Source organism: Balaenoptera musculus, chromosome 9, assembly GCF_009873245.2.
Source record: "Balaenoptera musculus isolate JJ_BM4_2016_0621 chromosome 9, mBalMus1.pri.v3, whole genome shotgun sequence".
Lineage (NCBI taxonomy): Eukaryota > Metazoa > Chordata > Mammalia > Artiodactyla > Balaenopteridae > Balaenoptera > Balaenoptera musculus.
The window spans coordinates 60,913,606-60,936,353 of NC_045793.1; the positions used below are offsets into that span (position 1 = coordinate 60,913,606).

At 37.1% G+C, this 22,748-nt stretch overlaps 1 protein-coding gene across 1 annotated transcript; it reads left to right on the forward strand.

The window, feature by feature from the left end:
• The first annotated feature begins 934 nt into the window (after positions 1-934).
• On the forward strand, positions 935-4,569 carry LOC118900616 (matrin-3-like). The gene has a single exon (XM_036863090.1). The coding sequence runs from the start codon at positions 1,172-1,174 to the stop codon at positions 3,560-3,562; it is 2,391 nt and encodes a 796-aa protein (XP_036718985.1). The 5' UTR covers positions 935-1,171; the 3' UTR covers positions 3,563-4,569.
• Positions 4,570-22,748: the final 18,179 nt, after the last annotated feature.

Here is a 22,748-nt window from a genome sequence, read left to right on the forward strand (position 1 = left end):
TATTGCTTGTGTCTGTTTCATAAGTTACCATGGGGTCATTCTCTTGTAGGACCTTCGCTGGTCCCACCAGCATCTCTGGGATGGAGGAGAGTTGGAAGTGGATATGCCCCTTTCTAGACTCTTCAACTTATGGCATTTTATTAATGATCCAAAAGGAAATCTGACTCCCAGATCCTGGGGTGGCAGAGGTGCTATACTTTTATTGAACTGATATTTCAAAAATTTAGTGCAATGTTTTCTAATTTTCTTACTAATTTTATTTAAAGAATAGTAACAATTCATATTTTTTGAGAAAGATTGAATGAAGGAAATCACAAGCTGCTCAGAGTCCCTGATGCTTTGGAAGTAGCAGTTCCTAAAGCTGAAGTAGTAAAACTCAACAGCTTGCTAAAATATTGCCATACGAGGCAAAAAAATTTAAGACTGAGGAATTAGTGTGCTGCCAGCAATAAAAGACTATTTGTTAGCACTTGGCTGGAACCAAGTTTCGTTATTGCTAACAAGAAGCTGATAACATGATTTCTGAAAGATTTTCAGTGCTTGGCAAATACATTCACTCCTTAGTGTTTTATACTGATACTTCAATGCTAAATATTTCCAGAAAATCTAGGTTTCTTAACCATTTATCTTAGTTACTTTAGAGCCATGCACACAGCCCTGAACTTTCACTATTCAATACTTGCATGTTCCAAAGGCTAGCCACACTTGGCCCATGAGATAAATGCAAACAATAGGATGAATGTTTCTATTCTCTGCTCTAAATCCTACAGCTTAATACTTTGACTCTGCAACAACTGATAAAGCTGAAAAGAGATCTGGGATCCAAATTGTCATGCTTATGTTTCAATGATTGATCTAGCAATGTTATGGACTAATGAGGCACTTCAGCCTAACAGATCCTCTTCCTGCCTCCTTCAGAAATGGCCCCTGGGAGCTTCAGCGTCCCGCTCGCTTGGAGAGAGGTACCTCTCCTCTTCCCTCTCCCTCTCCTTAAGAGTTGTCTGCTGGTTCTCAGCTTGAAGAAGATTCTACAGTCCTTATTGATCCTTTTTCTTGGCGTTACCATTTTTTGAAGCAAAGTTAACCTAGTTTTCTAGTTTGAGCTTTCTTTTTGGCCATCTTCTAAAAAAATTTTTTTTAATCTATAAACTAGACAAGAGATAGTTCTACAATGTCCAAGTCATTCCAGCAGTCATCTCTCGGTAGGGACTCGCAGGGTCATGGGCGTGACCTGTCTGCAGCAGGAATAGGCCTTCTTGCTGCTGCTACCCAGTCTTTAAGTATGCCAGCATCTCTTGGAAGGATGAACCAGGGTACTGCACGCCTTGCTAGTTTAATGAATCTTGGAATGAGTTCTTCATTGAATCAACAAGGAGCTCATAGTGCACTGTCTTCTGCTAGTACTTCTTCCCATAATTTGCAGTCTATATTTAACATTGGAAGTAGAGGTCCACTCCCTTTGTCTTCTCAACACCGTGGAGATGCAGACCAGGCCAGTAACATTTTGGCCAGCTTTGGTCTGTCTGCTAGAGACTTAGATGAACTGAGTCGTTATCCAGAGGACAAGATTACTCCTGAGAACTTGCCCCAAATCCTTCTACAGCTTAAAAGAAGGAGAACTGAAGAAGGCCCTACATTGAGTTATGGTAGAGATGGCAGATCTGCTACACGGGAGCCACCATACAGAGTACCTAGGGACGATTGGGAAGAAAAGAGGCACTTTAGAAGAGATAGTTTTGATGATCGTGGTCCTAGTCTCAACCCAGTGCTTGATTATGACCATGGAAGTCGTTCTCAAGAATCTGGTTATTATGACAGAATGGATTATGAAGATGACAGATTAAGAGATGGAGAAAGGTGTAGGGATGATTCTTTTTTTGGTGAGACCTCGCATAACTATCATAAATTTGACAGTGAGTATGAGAGAATGGGACGTGGTCCTGGCCCCTTACAAGAGAGATCTCTCTTTGAGAAAAAGAGGGGCGCTCCTCCAAGTAGCAATATTGAAGACTTCCATGGACTCTTACCGAAGGGTTATCCCCATCTGTGCTCTATATGTGATTTGCCAGTTCATTCTAATAAGGAGTGGAGTCAACATATCAATGGAGCAAGTCACAGTCGTCGATGCCAGCTTCTTCTTGAAATCTACCCAGAATGGAATCCTGACAATGATACAGGACACACAATGGGTGATCCATTCATGTTGCAGCAATCTACAAACCCAGCACCAGGAATTCTGGGACCTCCGCCTCCCTCATTTCATCTTGGGGGACCAGCAGTTGGACCAAGAGGAAATCTGGGTGCTGGAAATGGAAACCTGCAAGGACCAAGACACATGCAAAAGGGCAGAGTGGAAACTAGCCGAGTTGTTCACATCATGGATTTCCAGCGAGGGAAAAACTTGAGATATCAACTATTACAGCTGGTGGAACCATTTGGAGTTATTTCAAATCATCTGATTCTAAATAAAATTAATGAGGCATTTATTGAAATGGCAACCACAGAAGATGCTCAGGCTGCAGTGGATTATTATACAACCACACCAGCATTAGTATTTGGCAAGCCAGTGAGAGTTCATTTATCCCAGAAGTATAAAAGAATAAAGAAACCTGAAGGGAAACCAGACCAGAAGTTTGATCAAAAACAAGAGCTTGGACGTGTGATACATCTCAGCAATTTACCTCATTCTGGCTATTCTGACAGTGCTGTCCTCAAGCTTGCTGAGCCTTATGGGAAAATTAAGAATTATATACTGATGAGGATGAAAAGTCAGGCCTTTATTGAGATGGAGACCAGAGAAGATGCAATGGCAATGGTTGACCACTGTTTGAAAAAGGCCCTTTGGTTTCAAGGGAGATGTGTAAAAGTTGACCTGTCTGAAAAATACAAAAAATTGGTACTCAGGATTCCCAACAGAGGCATTGACTTACTGAAAAAAGATAAGTCCCGGAAAAGATCTTACTCTCCAGATGGCAAAGAATCTCCAAGTGATAAGAAATCCAAAACTGATGGTTCCCAGAAGACTGAAAGTACAACCGAAGGTAAAGAACAAGAAGAGAAATCAGGAGAAGATGGTGAAAAAGATACAAAGGATGACCAGGCAGAACAAGAACCTAACATGCTTCTTGAATCTGAAGATGAGCTACTTGTAGATGAAGAAGAAGCAGCAGCACTGCTAGAAAGTGGCAGTTCAGTGGGAGATGAGACAGATCTTGCTAATTTAGGAGATGTGGCATCTGATGGGAAAAAGGAACCTTCAGACAAAGTTGTGAAAAAAGATGCAAATGCGAGTGCTTCAGCAACTGCGAAGAAAAAGCTTAAAAAGGTGGACAAGATCGAGGAACTTGACCAAGAAAATGAAGCAGCGTTGGAAAATGGAATTAAAAATGAGGAAAATACAGAACCAGGTGCTGAATCTGCTGAGAATGCTGATGATCCCAACAAAGATACAAGTGAAAACGCAGATGGCCAAAGTGATGAAAACAAGGAGGACTATACAATCCCAGATGAGTATAGAATTGGACCATATCAGCCCAATGTTCCTGTTGAAATTTCTGAATAAATTGGCAGAAGAACGCAGGCAGAAGAAGGAAGCTTAAGATGTGCAAGAAGCTTAATGATTTCAAAGAAAATAATGGTTCTTTGTTTTTAAATGTTAACCTTTTTTAAATACAATACAGATAGTTAGAAGAAAACTATTGTACTCTTTTGTTATAGTGGAAAAATAATAGACGTCTGTTCATGTGTTAAGTGTTATAGCAAAAATACATATACGGTTAAGTTAATGAAGAATTGTTTTTGTTTTATCAAAATGGTAACAGACAGAAATACTTGGTAGAGACTGACTTCATATGCTACTTAAGACACTTGCATCACTAAGAAAGATACGTAGAAACATTCAGAGAAATGAAATTAGTAGTTCCAAGCTTCAAAGAAATGTCAAAACTTTTGATTCCATTCAATAAAGAACAAAACCAATTGTATTTTTATTACTTTCATCTGAAACATTCCACATTTTAATCTGAGCCTTTCAGACTTTTCATTTGCAGTTCGAAGCATTTTTGGTTTTGTTTCATTTTTTGAGAACGTCATTAATGTGAGATTGGTAATTAAAATGCAGGTGCAGTTTTCTTTTAATGTCATGCTGTTTAGGTAATAAGAAATATTAAGTAATTGGCTTTAGATTTTGTAATTTTTTCCCTAAGTTCCTGCTAGATTTCGTATTCTAGTAGTCAATGTATTTTTCAGTGAAATGTAAAAATATTCCCATTCTCTTTGACCAGTATTAATTTCTTGAGATATTGCTTGTCACTTGAATCCTGTAGCTGTCATACATCTGGTATAAGCACATTTGATTTTTGAAGTGTGTAGACCATCTCTTCATATTTTCAAGATGTAATTTTACATTTCTGCATTTTAAAAACAGTTTGGCCATAATCTTAGACGCACGCTTCTAATTCATATACTGCATATGTGACCTTTGTGAACAGAAATTTGCATGTATAATCTGTGTTTACTTGTAACTTTCTGGTTATATACGGCTTATATCTGTGGATTCAAGTTTCTGAAGTGAGTACCAATAAAAAAAAAAAAAACCTAAAAAAAAAAAAAAAGAAATGGCCCCTGAAGAATGAGACCTGAGAATCTAATTAGCTTGCACATTTGTGCTTTATCCTTTGAATCAGCCGGTAGGATAAGCAGCTGCTCGGCAGACTTCTCTGTCTCTCTGAGAAGCAGCTTGCTCTGGCTTCTCTAGCAGGGGGTTTCTCCTTAGCCAAGCCTGTCAATCACGTTGAACCTGAGAGTGACCAATGAGGCAAAATCAGATAAGGAAGACCCTACAAACGTCAAGATTCATGGTACCTACTGCTAAATGTAGGGATTCGGCAATGAATAAGATGGGAAATAAAATGAATAAGATGGCAAAATGGGTGAAGGTGGTCAAAGGGTACAAATTTTCAGTTATAAGATAAACAAGTTCTGGGGATATAATGTACAGTATGGTGATTATAGTTAACAATTGTGTATTGTACATTTGAAAGTTGCTATGAGAGTAGAACTTAAAAGTTCTCATCACAAGAAAAAAAATTGGTAACTATATGTGGTGATGGATGCTAACTAAACTTATCGTGGTGGTCACTTTACAATATATACATATATCAAATCATTATGTCAATTAAAAAATAAAGATGAGAAGTTTGGATGTGGCAATGGGAGATGAAGGGAAATGTTTTACAGGTCAGAGAATATCAGTGGGAGAGGTTATCTAGTCAATCGTAAGCTTCTTAAGGGCACAGTACTATATTTCACCCATCTTTATCTCCCCTATAGGGCCTATTTCAGTGCTTTGAAAATTAAAAAGAAAAAAAAAAGATGAGTAAAATATTTCCTGTCTTCAAGGAACTCGCTATTTGAGGGGAAGCAAATAAGAAAACAATTGCAATACAAATTATAAATGCTACACACAGGTTCCTCATCTAGAACTGAATACACACCGCTCACACTCTCAAACCAATTATCACATTCCTCCCTTTGCTTACACAAGCATCTCTAGAACTTGTGAAGTAATATGACCTTTGAAAAATATTTATGTAGTTCTCTACCAACTTTCACATGAAGAAAATACTGATCATTTTTAGTACCCACCTCTTATGTGCTGACAAAAGCCAGCAGATTTCTCTGAAGTGTTTCTCGATTTATGTTTAGGTTTGACTAATTAACTGAGCAGGAGAAAGAAGGATTAGTCACTATATAGTTTTACAACTCATCAGCAACTCCAGGTCTCCATTAGTGAAAGCTGGAACATTCCACAGGCACGATCCTCACGAGGACATTGAACAGATTTTGTTCTGTGACTTGTTTCAGAATGAAATTCTACCTTCCCTTCTTTGCTGATAAATGTGGTTCAACACAATTTCAATATTTTAAAACATCAGATGAGGGTGTGACCTGTTGTTCAAGGATAAACTGCCATACCCTAGCCCAAAGCACATTTCCCCAGGGCTCACAACCCTCTACCTCATTGGTCAGAAGCCAAGGAGTTTATTAGCTATCACCAGTAACCAGCTACCCATCATGAGGGAACATCCTTTTCATTGTCCCTGGCATGAAGTATATATGTACTGTGTGGGGAAGCTGCAAATTCTCTAAAGCCAATTGCAGTGGAGGAGGCAGAAATGTGAGTTTAGTCTGCAGGAACTGATGAAGTCTTCTCTGATCATCTGGTTTTTAATGAGACAGCAATTACTGCATATAGCTGTGAGGGAAGCCAGGGAAGACACCACAACTCACTAACGGTTGAATGTTTAAGCTGAGCCACACAGTCACATGCATTTTAGAACTGAGGTTTCTTACATCTCTATGTTAATTCCTTGACTGACAGTCCAGAAGAGATCAAGGAATCCTGTCAGCAAAACTGATTCCTTAGAACTGCTTAAGCTAAAGACAGTCTTTTATGTATGAATAGGGGCTTGGAGACGTGGTTATGCTTTCGTTCATCCGCTAAGACTCCTAGGGATGAATAGTATTGTGGTCAATTTAGTCCCATGCCACTCACGGTTCCAAGGAAAAAACATAGCGTTTTCACATTTGAAAAGTGGCATATGTTTTCGCAGTAATTACATCTTATATGTTTACTATTCAAAACTGCAGGTGTGAGTTTTTGAACAGTGGCCAATGACAATGTGCCTGACTGGCAGCAGTTCTTAAGTGAGTCATGCTTCACTGTCTGTCGGTTTTTATAACTGTTTTCACTACTAATTTAGTTCTGTGATGCAGTGTGCAATTAGTTCTATTATGGAAGCAGCTGTCTTCAGTTTTACAATGACGCTTTCCCCTTTGGCTTGCACAGAGCGTGTTGTGGTTCTGCTGATGCGATGATGGGAGTTGTAAAGTGGTACCTAGATGAGCCACAGTGGGCCCGGATCTTCCACACACATAGGATTCTTGCTTACTCACTGCTACTCTAATGCTGTTTCTCACAGCTCAGTTAAAAAGGGGGTTGCAAAGGAAGTTGTTCCTTGCAAGACATGTTCTGTGGAGACTGGTGAGCAGTCCCCAATTGTATGCCCTCCAATCCTGTTGTTTATAAAAATTCTATTTGTAAGTGACATATTAGGTCAAAGTTGAGAACAAGAAAGTTGTATTTGGTTCACTTTCTAACATTGAGCTGTGGTTTTAAAGAACCAAGATGAAGCCTGAATGGAGCAAATGCCATTATATGAACAACATAAGAATTAGACTTAATGTTTATAGCTAGATGGGATGGGATAATATTCTATGGCTTCTATTGCTCTTTGGAAAAGCATCCTATCATCTCAAGAGTTTCTGTGTTTTTAATTTGCAGTCCTAGGTCCCTTTTGACACCTAAACTTCTCCAGGAAACCTAGAGCAATGCTCATTATGAGTCTATCTGCACTAAGTAGGGTCCATAGTTTGAGCATTCCCTTCCAAGTATAATTCCAAGCATAATTCCCTAGTATGTCTTTAGAACCTTGCTACTCAAAGTACGGTTCGCAAACTGGGAGTATTAGCATCATCTGGAAGTCTATTAGAAACACAGGGCCTCCAGCCTCAATCCAGACCTACTAAGTCAGAATCTGCACTTTAACAAGATCCTCAGGCAATCTGTATGCACATTAAGGTTTGAGAAACTCTACTTTAGAACTTTGTTATTTGACTGCTACTTGTTACTGATTGCTAATGAGTATGACTGAATTTTATTGAATTCAGAACACTTATGATCAACTGAAATATCTGCTTCTTTTATTTGTTTATATTTTTAATTGACCACACCTCCCTCTCTAAAACATAAGTTCTTTGAGCACAAGTACTTTCTCTGTTTTATTATAGTATCTGCAGCAAGTGGAATAGTGCTCCCACATATTAACATTCAACAAATATTTGTTGAATTAAACAAATAAACAAATGACCCATTGTAGATAAAATGTGTGCAGTAATAGAGGCCTGGCAGATCAAGTTCCATAATCCCATGGTATTGCCTCAGAACCTCAGCAGGTCATGCCTGGGGCAGGCAGGTAAGAGGGAAATTGAGACGTAGTTTAGGAGTTCAGAGATCATACTGCTTTGATAGCCCCAGAGGAAACCTTGGCTGTCTAGAAAAGGATTGGTGGCTCCAACTTTCTTCCTTTGATTTTTTGAGAACGGCAGTTATCAGTCTTGCTGCAAGATGTCATGCATTCCAGTTGAACCAAAACAGTCCTTGAAAATACGACTCCACATGGACTGCTGGAAAAGCAACCAGTAAGGTCCAGGAGGCTGAGGCTTGGTAGCCTGACCAACTTGTTCTGGTTTTCCTTGAACTGTTCTGGTTTCAGAACTGAAAATCCCATGTCTCAGAAAACCCCTCAGTCCCAGGCAAACTGGGACCACTGGTCACCCTACTTGACTTTGCTGGAGTGCCATATCTACTGAGAGTCTCTGTCAAAGGGTCAAGGACTTGGAGCCTCTGACAGATACTTAGATTTTTAGGGCACATTTGTGATCTAACCAAGAATGTCCAACAGCAAAAACTTACCTAGAGGCAGATTGCTTAAGTCCAGCCATGGGATGGTGGCTTAAATCCCTCTAATTTCACAAAGGAATCCTTTATTTTTGTCTTTTTTATAAATATGGAAAGGGACAGACCTGTTTTCTCAAAACAGGATGGCTCACTTAAAAGCACTATCTTAGAAATCTTAGTGTTTTTCATCAGATGCTGACCCAAAGTTGCTAATATTTGAATTATCTTGGAGGTACATGGTCCCAGGACCAGAGCAAAACCTTTCTAGAAATACTTTCACACATTAAAGACACAGGGGTTATTTTCCTAAATTAAATTCATTTCCAGATATAATTTTTATGACTGCCATTTCCAAATATGCTCATTTAGTTCTTTCTACCTAAAAAAAAAAAAGAAAAAAAGAAAAAGATAGATGGGATGGGATGTGGTTGGACTGTGGTGTTATAAATCCAGGACCAGACAATTTCAATGTAAAGTGCTATAATTCAATTGGAATGCTTTTACATACACACAGCATTATTCACCTATGTAACTAAATAATATTACCTAATGATTTAATCTATAAATGGTCTGAGCTTCACATTTTTGTCCTGAAGCTGTTGCCATGGTGGCCAGTGGTCACCATTCAAAAAACACAAGACTGTTCAAAGCTAGACTTTCTTGAATTCAAAAATAGGTTTTTATCAACATCTAGGGTTTAAATATTTTAATTTATTACTTAAAACAAGTCCAGCAAGATATTATATAAGGTTTGTGAAACATATAGAGAAAAAAATCATTTAAAACAACAACTGTTCTGTTACAACTGTTGTGAGATAGTGGTTATTTTATATATTCCCAACACTCTGCTTTAAAATACCATTGTCTCATGACTTTATATAGAAAACACTGAACATGATAGATGGTTCTATAATTGAAAAAGGCTAAATAAAGCTATTCCCCAGACTCATGTTTAATTGTTTAATATACCTGAGTGACTTTAGAATAGCTAAGTACTATATTACAGAGCACTTGATCATGACAAATGCAATTACCAACTGAAGTGCATTAGTATTTTCTGAACTGCATTTATTACTTTGATTGCAAAACAGTTTATGATTCCATTCACAAAGCATGATTTTATTCTTGTTCACTCACTCATCTGTTGGACACTCGTAGACTGTTTGCTTGTGATTATAGCACTATTCTTAACTGTGATGTTGCAACATACTGGTATATCAGGCTTGATTATGAAGTGTGTTGAAAGAAGTTGGTACTAATTATAGGAAAGGGGTCCAAAGTTTACAAACTATTTACTTTTTTAAATAAATTAGAGTAGCTCTAGACTATCCAAGTCATTTTATCATGCTGTGCTTTCTTAAGAGAGAGAAAAGGAATGGGTTTTGAGCTAGTAGGGCAGGACTGGCCATAGCTTACTCTACATTTTTGTACAGCAGTCTGGGGAGCGTGACACATGGGAAGGTAGTTGAAAGAAACTGGGTAGGAAAAACTGTTAAGAATGACTGGCCTACACTGTCAAAAAGAAAGAATTATGAAGCAGAAAAATTAGGGTGTTGTATGTAAAATCCAATTTATTCCTGCACTGAAGTTCAATGGAAAAAAGAAACTCTTGCTCCAATGTTCATTCAGAAATAGTTAAGGATTTATCAGACACTGTGTGTGACAATTCAGGTCCTATAAGAAGCATTCACCTTAAGAGAGGCATAGTTACTCCTGCTGTTTACCTGTGCTTCCTTGAATTTCTTCACTTTGACATTCAGAGCACCATTGTTACTGTTGTTTTTAGTTTAAATAAATTGAAAAAATTTTTAAAGAAGGAGCATTCACCAAGATGGAATAGACATGCAAGAGATTTATTGGGGGAAGTGGTTATAAAGTATAAAGGGTAAGAGAGTAGGAATAGCTAGGGAGAGCCTTCAGAATAATGCAGGTCTGACACACGTGAAAGGAGAGAAGGAAACATGATTAGGTGTAAAGGTCTCTGACCACACTGCAACCATGAGAAAGTTTTAGCCAGGTCATTTGGGAGTCCCTGAGTGTAGTGGGTTGAATGGTGCCCCCTCCCTACCCCAGAAGATATGTCTGCCTGGAAACTGTAAATGTGACCTTATTTAGAAAAGGGGTCTTTGCAAATATAATTAAGGATACCAAGATGAGATAATTCTAGACTATCCATGTAGTCCCTAGATCAAATGACAAGTGTCCTAATAAGAACAGAAGACACAGATACACAGAGAAGAAGGTCATGTGAAAATAGAGGCAGATACTGGAAATATATAGCTACAAGCCAAGGAACACAAAGATTGCCAGCAGCTACAGAAAGCTAGGAAAGAAGAATGAAATGGATTCTCCCTCAGAACCTCTGGAAGGAACCAACCCTGCCAACACCTTGATTTCAGACATTGGGCCCCCAAACTGTGAGATAATATATTTCTGTTGTTTTAAGCCATCCAATTTGCAGTAACTTGTTATGGCAGCCACAGGAAACTAGAATACTAAGTCAAAGTTGCTCATTAGAGAGGGCCTGCATCCCACGGGAATGGGCCAGCACAGCACTCTGTCATGTCATTAGCTGGGAGCAGGCCCAGGAAAAGCATGGCCTCACCATGAATGCAACAATAAATCCAAAGGACTGGCAGCTGGGGCTATCATTTAACTATGCTTCTTGAAGAAGATCTGGGTGATGCAGCTCCATGACTACCATGTTATGAAATATCAAAGAAACAAAGAATAGAGAATACAGTCTTTGCCTTCCAGAAGTTTCATTGGTCAACCAATGGATGTTGCACACATGGAAATACAAGCATGAATATAACAAAGCAGGATTACTTTATGCATACATTCTGAGGGAATCCAAAACCATGGAACAGTCAGCCTAGAATGAGGTGAATCTGGGAAGGCTCCCTAAATGAAGAAAGTGGTGCACTCAGATCAACAAATGGGAAGTAGGACAAATGGAATGAGTGCAGGCATAAAGCAGAGGGCCAGCAGTAAGGATACAGATGAAAGCGAAGAGCTTGGCCTAGTTGTTTCTTGAAAAACTGTCTACAAAGAAAGAGGTCAAGGAGGAAGAGATTTCACAAGGTAGGGAGTAGAACTGAAGGGGAAAGTGGGCAGAAACATAAAGAGACAAGAAGGCTTTCTTGAACCCTACATTTATTTATTTTATTAAAAAAAAAAAAATTTCCCAGGTAACTTCAGACCTAGACCAGAATCCACACAGCAAGAATCCTGGAAGCCCTAGTCTGCTGGAATGACAAAGATTTAATCAGGATCCAAAAGAAATTATTACATTTATTAAAAAATAAATAAGGAGCATGGTATTTAGAGCTGGTAGACCTTGCAACCCTATTTATTGAATAATATTGGGTAAACCACTTAAATTCTGAGGTAGATTTTCATGTGTTAAACAGAGATAATAAAATCTTTAAGTCAGAGTTATTGAGAGGATTAAATGAACCAGAGTATGTTAATGCACATGCATGCCTGATGGTGAACCATGCTATCATCTAAATTTGAGTTAAATACACTTAGGTATCCATAATCCCATCACTCAAAAACAATTACTATTAACTTTTTAGTATATAAATCCTTCCATATTTTTTCAATTTGTATGTGGAGATATATATTGACATATTTTTCCTGCCTGTATTACCACTTACCCATACCCGCTACACAAATGAATTATCCAGAACATGTTTTTCCCCCTATATAATGTACTGGGGACATTCTTTTGTGTTAGTAATTAAAGATCTATAGCATTTTTATTGGCCAAATATGGTAGAGATTACTAGAGCTCACCCAAGTCTTGTTTTCGTCTTCTTCTGGGTACCCAGAAAAATACACATCCCAGCTGCCTTGAAGTTAGGCAGAGCCATAGAACTAGTTCTGGCCAATGAGCTCTAGTGGAAATGATGTATGTCACTTATAGGCTGAGGCAGTGAAGAACCTTTGCATTGCTCTCCAGCACTCCCACAGTGGCAATTCAAAGAAATGATGGAGCTATAGAATGGAGATAGCCTAAAAAAGAAAGCTGCCCTTACTCTCAATGGATTTTGTGTGAGCAAGGAAAAAAATTAGATGTAAAGCCTCCATGATTTCAGAATTTGCTTGGTATAGCAACATAGTCTAGCTCATCCTAGACTAATGGGTAATATTCCATTACCTATTTCTATGTGTGGACACATAGGCTGTTTCAAATTCCTCATTATTATAAGCATTCTACAGTGAATATTTACATATAATTATATATATATAAATATAATTTTTTATAAATTTACCTGATTGTATCCTTAGAACAAACTCCTAGAAATAGGATTTCTGGGCCAAAAGGTATGTATGCTTTAACTTTTGATAGGTATGGACCAACTGCTCCCTCACAGAGGTTTTACCCAAATTGTAAAGGCTTATACATGTTTGACAAAACTATGTATTATCAACCAAACTTTATAGAAATATAAAATATGAACAGACCAATCATAAGTAATGAAATTGAAACTGTAATTAAAAATCTTCCAACAAACAAAAGTCCAGGACCAGATGGCTTCACAGGTGAATTCTATCAAACATTTAGAGAAGAGCTAACACCCATCCTTCTCAAACTCTTCCAAAAAATTGCAGAGGGAAGAACACTCCCAAACTCATTCTATGAGGCCACCATCACCCTGATACCAAAACCAGACAAAGATGTGACAAAAAAAGAAAATTACAGACCAATATCACTGATGAATATAGATGCAAAAATCCTCAACAAAATACTAGCAAACAGAATCCAACAACACATTAAAAGGATCATACACCACGATCAAGTGGGATTTATCCCAGGGATGCAAGGATTCTTCAATATATACAAATCAATCAATGTGATACACCATATTAACAAATTGAAGAATAAAAACCATATGATCATCTCAGTAGATGCAGAAAAAGATTTTGACAAAATTCAACACCCATTTATGATAAAAACTCTCCAGAAAGTGGGCATAGACGGAACCTACCTCAACATAATAAAGGCCATATACGACAAACCCACAGCAAACATCATTCTCAATGGTGAAAAACTGAAAGTATTCACTCTAAGATCAGGAACGAGACAAGGATGTCCGCTCTCACCACTATTATTCAACATAGCTTTGGAAGTCCTAACCATGGCAATCAGAGAAGAAAAAGAAATAAAAGGAATACAAATTGGAAAAGAAGAAGTAAAACTGTCACTGTTTGCAGATGACATGATACTATACATAGAGAATCCTAAAGATGCCACCAGAAAACTACTAGAGCTAATCAATGAATTTGGTAAAGTTGCAGGATACAAAATTAATGCACAGAAATCTCTTGCATTCCTATACACTAATGATGAAAAATCTTAAAGAGAAATTATGGAAACACTCCCATTTACCATTGCAACAGAAAGAATAAAATACCTAGGAATAAACCTACCTAGGGAGACAAAAGACTTGTATGCAGAAGACTATAAGACACTGATGAAAGAAATTAAAGATGATACCAACAGATGGAGAGATATACCATGTTCTTGGATTGGAAGAATCAATATTGTGAAAATGACTATACTACCCAAAGCAATCTACAGATTCAACGCAATCCCTATCAATTTACCAGTGGTATTTTTTACAGAACTAGAACAAATCATCTTAAAATTTGTATGGAGACAAAGACCCCGAATAGCCAAAGCAGTCTTGAGGGAAAAAAACAGAGCTGGAGGAATCAGATTCCCTGACTTCAGACTATACTACAAAGCTACAGTAATCAAGACAATATGGTACTGGCACAAAAACAGAAACATAGATCAATGGAACAAGATAGAAAGCCCAGAGATAAACCCACGCACCTATGGTCAACTAATCTATGACAAAGGAGGCAAAGATATACAATGGAGAAAAGACAGTCTCTTCAATAAGTGGTGCTGGGAAAACTGGACAGCCACATGCAAAAGAATGAAATTAGAACACTCCTTAACACCATACACAAAAATAAACTCAAAATGGATTCGAGACCTAAATGTAAGACTGGACACTATAAAACTCTTAGAGGAAAACATATGCAGAACACTCTTTGACATAAATCACAGCAAGATCTTTTTTGACCCACCTCCTAGAGTAATGGAAATAAAAACAAAAATAAACAAATGGGACCTAATGAAACTTCAAAGCTTTTGCACAGCAAAGGAAACCATAAACAAGACGAAAAGACAACCCTCAGAATGGGAGCAAATATTTGCAAACGAATCAACGGACAAAGGATTAATCTCCAAAATATATAAACATCTCATTCAGCTCAATATTAAAGAAACAAACAACCCAATCCAAAAATGGGCAGAAGGGGGCTTCCCTGGTGGCGCAGTGGTTGAGAATCTGCCTGCCAATGCAGGGGACACGGGTTCAAGCCCTGCTCTGGGAAGATCCCACATGCTGCGGAGCAACTGGGCCCGTGAGCCACAATTACTGAGCCTGCGTGTCTGGAGCCTGTGCTCCGCAACAAGAAAGGCCGCGATAACGAGAGGCCCGCGCACCGCGATGAAGGGCGGCCCCCACTTGCCGCAACTAGAGAAAGCCCTCGCACAGAAACGAAGACCCAACACAGCCATAAATAAATAAATAAATAAATAAATAAAAATTAAAAAAAAAAAAAAGGGCAGAAGACCTAAATAGACATTTCTCTGAAGAAGACATACAGATGGCCGAGAAGTCCATGAAAAGCTCCTCAACATCACTAATTATTAGAGAAATGCAAATCAAAACTACAATGAGGTATCACCTCACACCAGTTAGAATGGGCATCATCAGAAAATCTACAAACAACAAATGCTGGAGAGGGTGTGGAGAAAAGGGAACCCTCTTGCACTGCTGGTGGGAATGTAAATTGATACAGCCACTATGGAGAACAATATGGAGGTTCCTTAAAAAACTAAAAATAGAATTACCATATGATCCAGCAATCCCACTACTGGGCATATACCCAGAGAAAACTGTAATTCAAAAAGACACATGCACCCCAATGTTCATTGCAGCACTATTTACAACAGCCAGGTCATGGAAGCAACCTAAATGCCCATCGACAGACGAATGGATAAAGAAGATGTGGTACATATATACAATGGAATATTACTCAGCCATAAAAAGGAACGAAATTGAGTCATTTGTTGAGACGTGGATGGATCTAGAGACTGTCATACAGAGTGAAGTAAGTCAGAAAGAGAAAAACAAATATCGTATATTAACGCATGTATGTGGAACCTAGAAGAATGGTACAGATGAACCGGTTGGCATGGCAGAAGTTGAGACACAGATGTAGAGAGCAGGCATATGGACACCAAGGGGGGAAAACTGCGGTGGGGTGGGGATGGTGGTATGCTGAATTGGGCGATTGGGATTGACATGTATACACTGATGTGTATAAAATTGATGACTGATTACTAAAAAAAAAAAATTAATATCTTTCACTGCTAATGAGGTTCAATTTTTTTCATATATTTATTGGTCATTTACATTTCTTTAATAAAGTACAATTAATATTTTATAGTATATTTTTTCATTTGGCTGTTTGTTTTATAGTATTAATCGCTCTTGACATGTCAAGAATATCAACTGTCTGCTATACGTTCCAAATATGTTCTTTGTTGTTTGTCTTTTAATCTTACTTTTAATGTTTTGCCATATGGGCATCTTTACTTTTTATACAGGTAAAATTAAGAGTTTCCTTTATGGTTACTGATTTGGGTGTCTTGATTAGCTTTCTAATCCTTTCTATCTCAGGTTTAAAAAATACTCACCTATATTTTATTCAAATACTTACAGGATTTTATTTTTCATAGTCAAATTATTAACCCATCTGGCAATTGTATGATAGGACTCCTATATCACATATTAAATAATCTATCATTTTCCATTTGATTTGAAATAACACCTTATCATATAAAAATTCCTACATATTTTAATGTTTATGTACTTCTTATTTAATTGATCTACCAGTCTATTCCTAAGCCAGTATATGCTATTTTATTTATTATAGGTTTAAAATTTACTAAACAGTGCATATTTTCCTCCCAATTACTCTTTTTTAAAAAATTAGAACTTTCATAGCTATATTTCTACATTAATTCGTCAAGATAAATTAGAATAAATTTGTAAAGTTCTGTACAACAAATTATTTATTATGCAAATGAAATCTTCTGCAGAACTGCTCGGGTTGAAGCAATGGAGATGGGGGTGGGGGGCGCTAAAGTCCCATCTGCTTGTCCACCACTGGATTCCTGCTGCAACTTCCTAGGAGCAATTTGAGAAATCACTGCTCTGGGGATTCCTCCTGCACTAAAGGACATCCTGTCCCATCAGAAAATGTTATGGGCAACCAAAAACAGAGGAGACTCATGGTCTTGTCTTCAATACTGATGGCCTTGGTACCCTCACAAAATAGCCGACGCTCCCACACCTTTGGATGCCTATAGCCTTCTGCTGCTTCTTACTGCAGTTGCTTTGGCTGCAGGTGCTCATCCATCATGAGTTGATCTCCTCTATCCTTTTATCTGCTTTTCAGCTGCCCTAAATAATATCTTTATTGCCCCAATATTTGAACATCTGTTCCACATTTAAGATTTTCACTTAACGGTAGCTTTGGAATCATTTAAGTAACTAACCATTTCCATACTCAGCTGTAGGGAATATAAAATGTGAAACATTAAAAATGTGCTGTAGATGGAGAAGTGACAAGTATGTGGAGACTCACTCTCCCTGAATAAAAGGAGAAAGCTCTGTGATGTTCTGATTTTCTCAAGTTACATTTATGCCCTCAGCACCTGAGTTTGAAAAGTAAGGAATCTATCCTTCTAACTATGTCTGGTACATTTGTATTATTACTCACTAAAAAAGATAGGACATTTACCACTGATTTCTTTTTACATCTATAGCATGGAATCACTATTTAGTGAACACGTTCTAGTCCTGGTAATGATCAAATGTAAATCCAAGTCATTAATTATGACTCCTATGCACCACATGTAATTCCTTTAGTCAAATTAAAGTTTCAAGAAAGTTGAATGGAAAGCCATCTTTCCCTTGTTGTGATGAATTTGAAATACATACAGTACAAATTAAAGATCACATTAATTTGTTAAAGCAAGGCAATGGAACATATCTTAGTGGAACAAATTTATTGGAATTTGTTAGAAGGCCTCCAATTCATTAATTCATTCATCATTCATTAATTAATTCGTTCATTTTTATTGAATGTCTAACAGAGAGTATCATTCTATATGCTAAGGATACAGTGTCCAGGATATAGAGCAGGGGGAATGTTCATACTATAATGGAGCTAATAGTTTAGTCAGAGAAATTTTTTTTAATTGATAAATAAGCAATAAATAAGAAAAATATCACATACTGAATGATAAGTGTTATAACTAAAATTAAAATAGACTAGTGTAATAGACGTTGCCTCCTTTGAATTGGTTGGTCATGGGAACTTCTCTTTGAACATGACTTTAAGGAAGACACCCATATGAATATCAAGGAAAGAATCTTACAGGCAGATAGAAAAACAGGAACAAAGCCACAGGGTCAGGAGAATTTTGGTGAGTTTTGTAAGGCCACTGTGACTGGAATATAGTGAACAAGAGTGACCATAGTACAAGATGAGTTTCAATAGGTAGGGGCCAGATTACAGAGGGCTTTGCAAACTGGGTTAAAGTGTTTAAATTTTATCCAACATATGAAGGGAAGCCATTGAAAGATTATAAGCAGATGAGTGAAATGTTCTGATTTACACTTATAGTTCTCTTGCTGCTAAATAGAGAATTGATTAAGCGAGGCAAGACTGCAATGATGGAGTAGTAAAGGGAGAACATGATGATGCTGGGGAGAGGGAAAAGTTGTTGGAAGGATGCTCCTGAGTAGACAAGAGGTGAAATGAAAAAGGATGGCATTAGAACATACTGTTCATTCATGACAGGAAGAAAAACAGACTAGTCTAGATTCAAATAGGTGAATAGAGTGACATTGGAAGAGTTTGGAAAATTGCCTGGAAGAATTGTTCTGATTGCTTCTATTTTTTCAGTGAAATAGGAAGAAAGGTCAGCACTAAGAGTAAGGATAGGGAAGGATGTGCTGGAAGTATGAAAAAGGGGAGAAAATGTAAAAAAGCAATATAGAAGAATGGGAGCATAAATGGTCATGGGGAGTGCAATATGATTGTCAGACAGCACCACAAAAATCCTCTTCATGTTAATGGTCATAAATTTGAAATGAGACCAGTCAATATGGATGTGCTTTTCTCCAGTCAAATTCAGCTATACAGTGGTACGTGGAGAATACAGAAAAATTGGAATTTACCAAGATTGATATTTGTCAAAGCCAGTGAAGAACAAGGGTGTTGACGATTTATGTAAGAGGGTGTTTTAATATTAGACTATGGAATATAAATTGGGTAAGGGTAGGAGTGAGGAAACAGTGGAAGCGTGGGCATAAGAGACAGTGAAAACGTTGTATGATAGCTTGTAGATCCCAGAGGAATAGAAGAATTACTAGCATTAGAATTCTAGAGGGAGTAAGCTAGAAAGATAGGTGATGGACAGAACAGAACTGCTGAAATTGAGGTTATGGAGTAATTTCAGTTATTGGTAGTGACAAGGACTAAATATAACTATGGGAGTGACTGACTGAAGTAGAGGAAAAAAGGCGAGGAGAGTAAGGGACTGAGAGCCCAGGTACTAGAAGGATCTTCTAACTGGATATTGATGGTGCCAAGAATTATGACAGGAGTAATGGGACAGCATAAACAGCTCTAATAAAACATAGTAAAGAAAAACAATGAAAATGAAAATAAAAAGACTGATAAGGAGGCAGAGAATGGAGATTGAGCATATATATATATAGTTGATGTTTTTGATAGAGAACAACTGTAATTAAAACAGAAGAATTAAGTAAAAATATAATGGAATTGAACTTTCATTTCCAGAAATATGGCAGATTAGACCTCAAGAGGGGCAACTACAAGGCTGGGGAAAGTTTTTCCAAAATGCTTCTAAATCAGTTATTGAGCTAACATGAAAATAAGGAATCTATATATTCCCAAAGCAAATGAAAGCAGGAACTCTTGGAGATGAATGAATTTCAAAGTTGCCTCTTCCTTGAGGAATCCTGACATGCCCTGGATACCTTGTGCCTCCACTTTGTTGGGTATAAGGGATGCAGGAGATGAAAGCAAAGACCTGAGGCCAGCCCTAAGTGGGAGATCCACTTGGGGATCTCCACAAAAAGATGCTCTCTTACGGCCATACTCTCAATACAAGGGTACCTGACAAACAAAATCCACACATACAGGGCAAGAAAATATGCCTGTCTTGCGTCTGGCATTAGGTGGAAAGAAACAAAAATAATCCCTCTTGAGAATTCCTAGCCATAAGTCAGCCTTTACTTTGAGTTTTATTATGAATTCATGTTACAAGAAGGTGTATGATCCAAATGAAGAACATACAAATTACATGAAATAACAACAAACAAATTAATCCCCAAACCCACAAACAACAACCAAAGCTAAGAAGTTAAATTTAAGGAGGTTATATCAGAAAATACTGAAAGGATAATATATATGGTGATTCTTTTTTTCATCCTTATTCCTGATTGTATTTTTCAAATTTTACAATAGAGGCTGCACTTAAACTGTAAACGTAACATATTTATTGATTTAAAAATTAAAAATAGGGCCTGGTGGCGCAGTGATTGAGAATCTGCCTGCCAATGCCGGGGACACGGGTTCGAGTCCTGGTCTGGGAAGATCCCACATGCCGTGGAGCAACTAGGCCCGTGAGCCACAATTACTGAGCCCGCGCATGTGGAGCCTGTGCTCCGCAACAAGAGAGGCCGCGATAGTGAGAGGCCCGCGCACCGCAATGAAGAGTGGCCCCCACTTGCCGCAACTAGAGAAAGCCCTTGCACAGAAACGAAGACCCAACACAGCCATAAATAAATAAATAAATAAATAAATAAATAAATAAATAAAATGCTACTTAGATTATTTAAAAAAAAAATTAAAAATATAAACAAAAAAAGATTACTGATAATTTCACTACTTAGATAATTATTTTGAATTTTGATATATATTTTTACAAACAGATACAAATTAAACGAAACAAAAACTAGTCCTCTCTCCCTTACAAATTCAGTTAGAAAACAATCCAGGAATCCTGATCAGAGTAGGAGGTTTTACTTGGTGGCCTTTAGGGTTTCAGTCAAACCTATTATCCTAGGATATTATACTTTAAAAAAAAACCCTTTCTGCTCAAAGATAAACTTGATTTTTAAGAATGTCATTTCAAACATGAAAAGTGCCCAGAGTGGGCTAATGGTTTTGGCTTTTGGTTGGGAAAGTGAATTTACAAGTAAAGAGTTAGGTACTTTGTGCCTAAAACTTTTTAACCTTTACTTGTGGGTTGAAAGATTGGAAGGCATTTGCCCTATAAATTGTAATAGCCCCAAGGAAGCCATTATACTTTAAAGGTCAATGCTCTGTGAAACACATTTTAGTAAGTGGAGTTCGTGATTAAAAAGAGAAGAAGAAGAAAGAAAGAAAAGAAGTAAATTTTCCCAGTTCAATCCATACAGGGGTGCTCTATAATGTTCCAAAGATAAATTCCTTCAGAGTCCCTTAGCTCATTTAGCTAAATAGGACACCTTGATGTGTTTTCACTCTCAATCTAGGTTTTGCAATTTAATAGTCTAAAGTTTGAGTAATGATTACACACACACACACACACACACACACACACACAGAGCACTAATTTTGTCAATGAAGAAAAGGCTTAAAAAGGCTTTAAAAAGAAGGCTTCAAAAATCCCAGATCTATTAGAGATGCTTGTTAAAAATGAAGATGTCACAAGTTGTTTCATATCTCTATTAAGTAAAATTATAAAAGAAAATAGTGAAAAGAGAGTAAAAACATCAACCTCCCAACAAACGTTCACATGGTTCTCCCTTAAGAGATAGCCCATGTACACAGTATCCTTGTCACGGTGGATAAGTTGAGAAAAGTTTAGAAATAATAATGCAAATTAATGTCAGCAGTATACCTGTGTGCTTCAGTCGAAATCATGTTGCCCTGGGCTTGAATGAAACATCTGCTATTTTTAAAATGTGTGACATTAATTAATCTACTTAATTTCTCTGGCTTCAACTTATATTTTGAGGTAATTATATTACTCTTTAAAAGTAATACACATGTGGTTAAAAATTTAAACATACAATATAGTGTGCTATAAAAAAGTATGTGTTCATCTCACCTTGGCCCCTGGTTACCCTCCATAGAGGCAAATACTCTTAATATCTTGAGATGATTCACTCCAGAGAGATCATATATGGATACAAGCATACATGCACACATATTTTAGTATATCTCAATCTGTTAGGTTTAAATGATATATTATTTTAATAAACATTTCTTTAATGACTGACAAGACCGAACATATCTTCATTTAATTAAAAGCTGTTTGAATTTACTTTTCTATAAACTGGCTACTAATGTCCTCTCCTCATTTTCCTCCTGGTTTTTACATATATTTTCTAATTGATTCCTAAGAACACTTAATATATCTAAAAACATAGCCCTTTATTATATACCATATGTTTTAGTATGTTACAAATATTCTTCCCAGCTTGTCGTTGATTTTATTGACAAAAGTCTAAGGCAGGAATGTTTAATTTTTATGTAGACATATTTATCATCTTTTATGGCTTCAGCTTTTGTGTCATATTTAAAAAGGTTCTTCTCATTCCAAGATTAATTTTTAAATTCTCATATTTCTTTTAGTACGTTTAGAGTTTCCTTTCGTAAAGTTAAATCTGTGATCCTATTGGATTTCATTTTGGTATAAAGCCTGAGGTAGGAATTAATTTATTATTTTCCAGAAAGCCAGGCAATTGTTCATCATTAGTTATTGAATAAATCATTTTTTGCAGGAGGGGGATGAATTTGAAATGCTTCTTTTATAACAAGCCACATTACCATGAGGCTTTTGGTATATATCTCAACTCTTCATTTGTTCCATTGATGTTCTATTTTTATGCACCAGTAAAAATTTGTTTCAATTAATGTAGCATTATATTTTAATACCTTGTAGAACTAACTTCACCTCAGAAATCTTCTATTTCTAAATTGTTGTCTATTCATAAAATTATTTGTGTGTTAGTTTCACTGTGATAAAATTAATGTAAAAATTAAT

Bases quoted from the DNA above. Each gene is read 5' to 3' on its own strand.
- LOC118900616 (XM_036863090.1), top strand. From the start codon at position 1,172: ATGTCCAAGTCATTCCAGCAGTCATCTCTCGGTAGGGACTCGCAGGGT.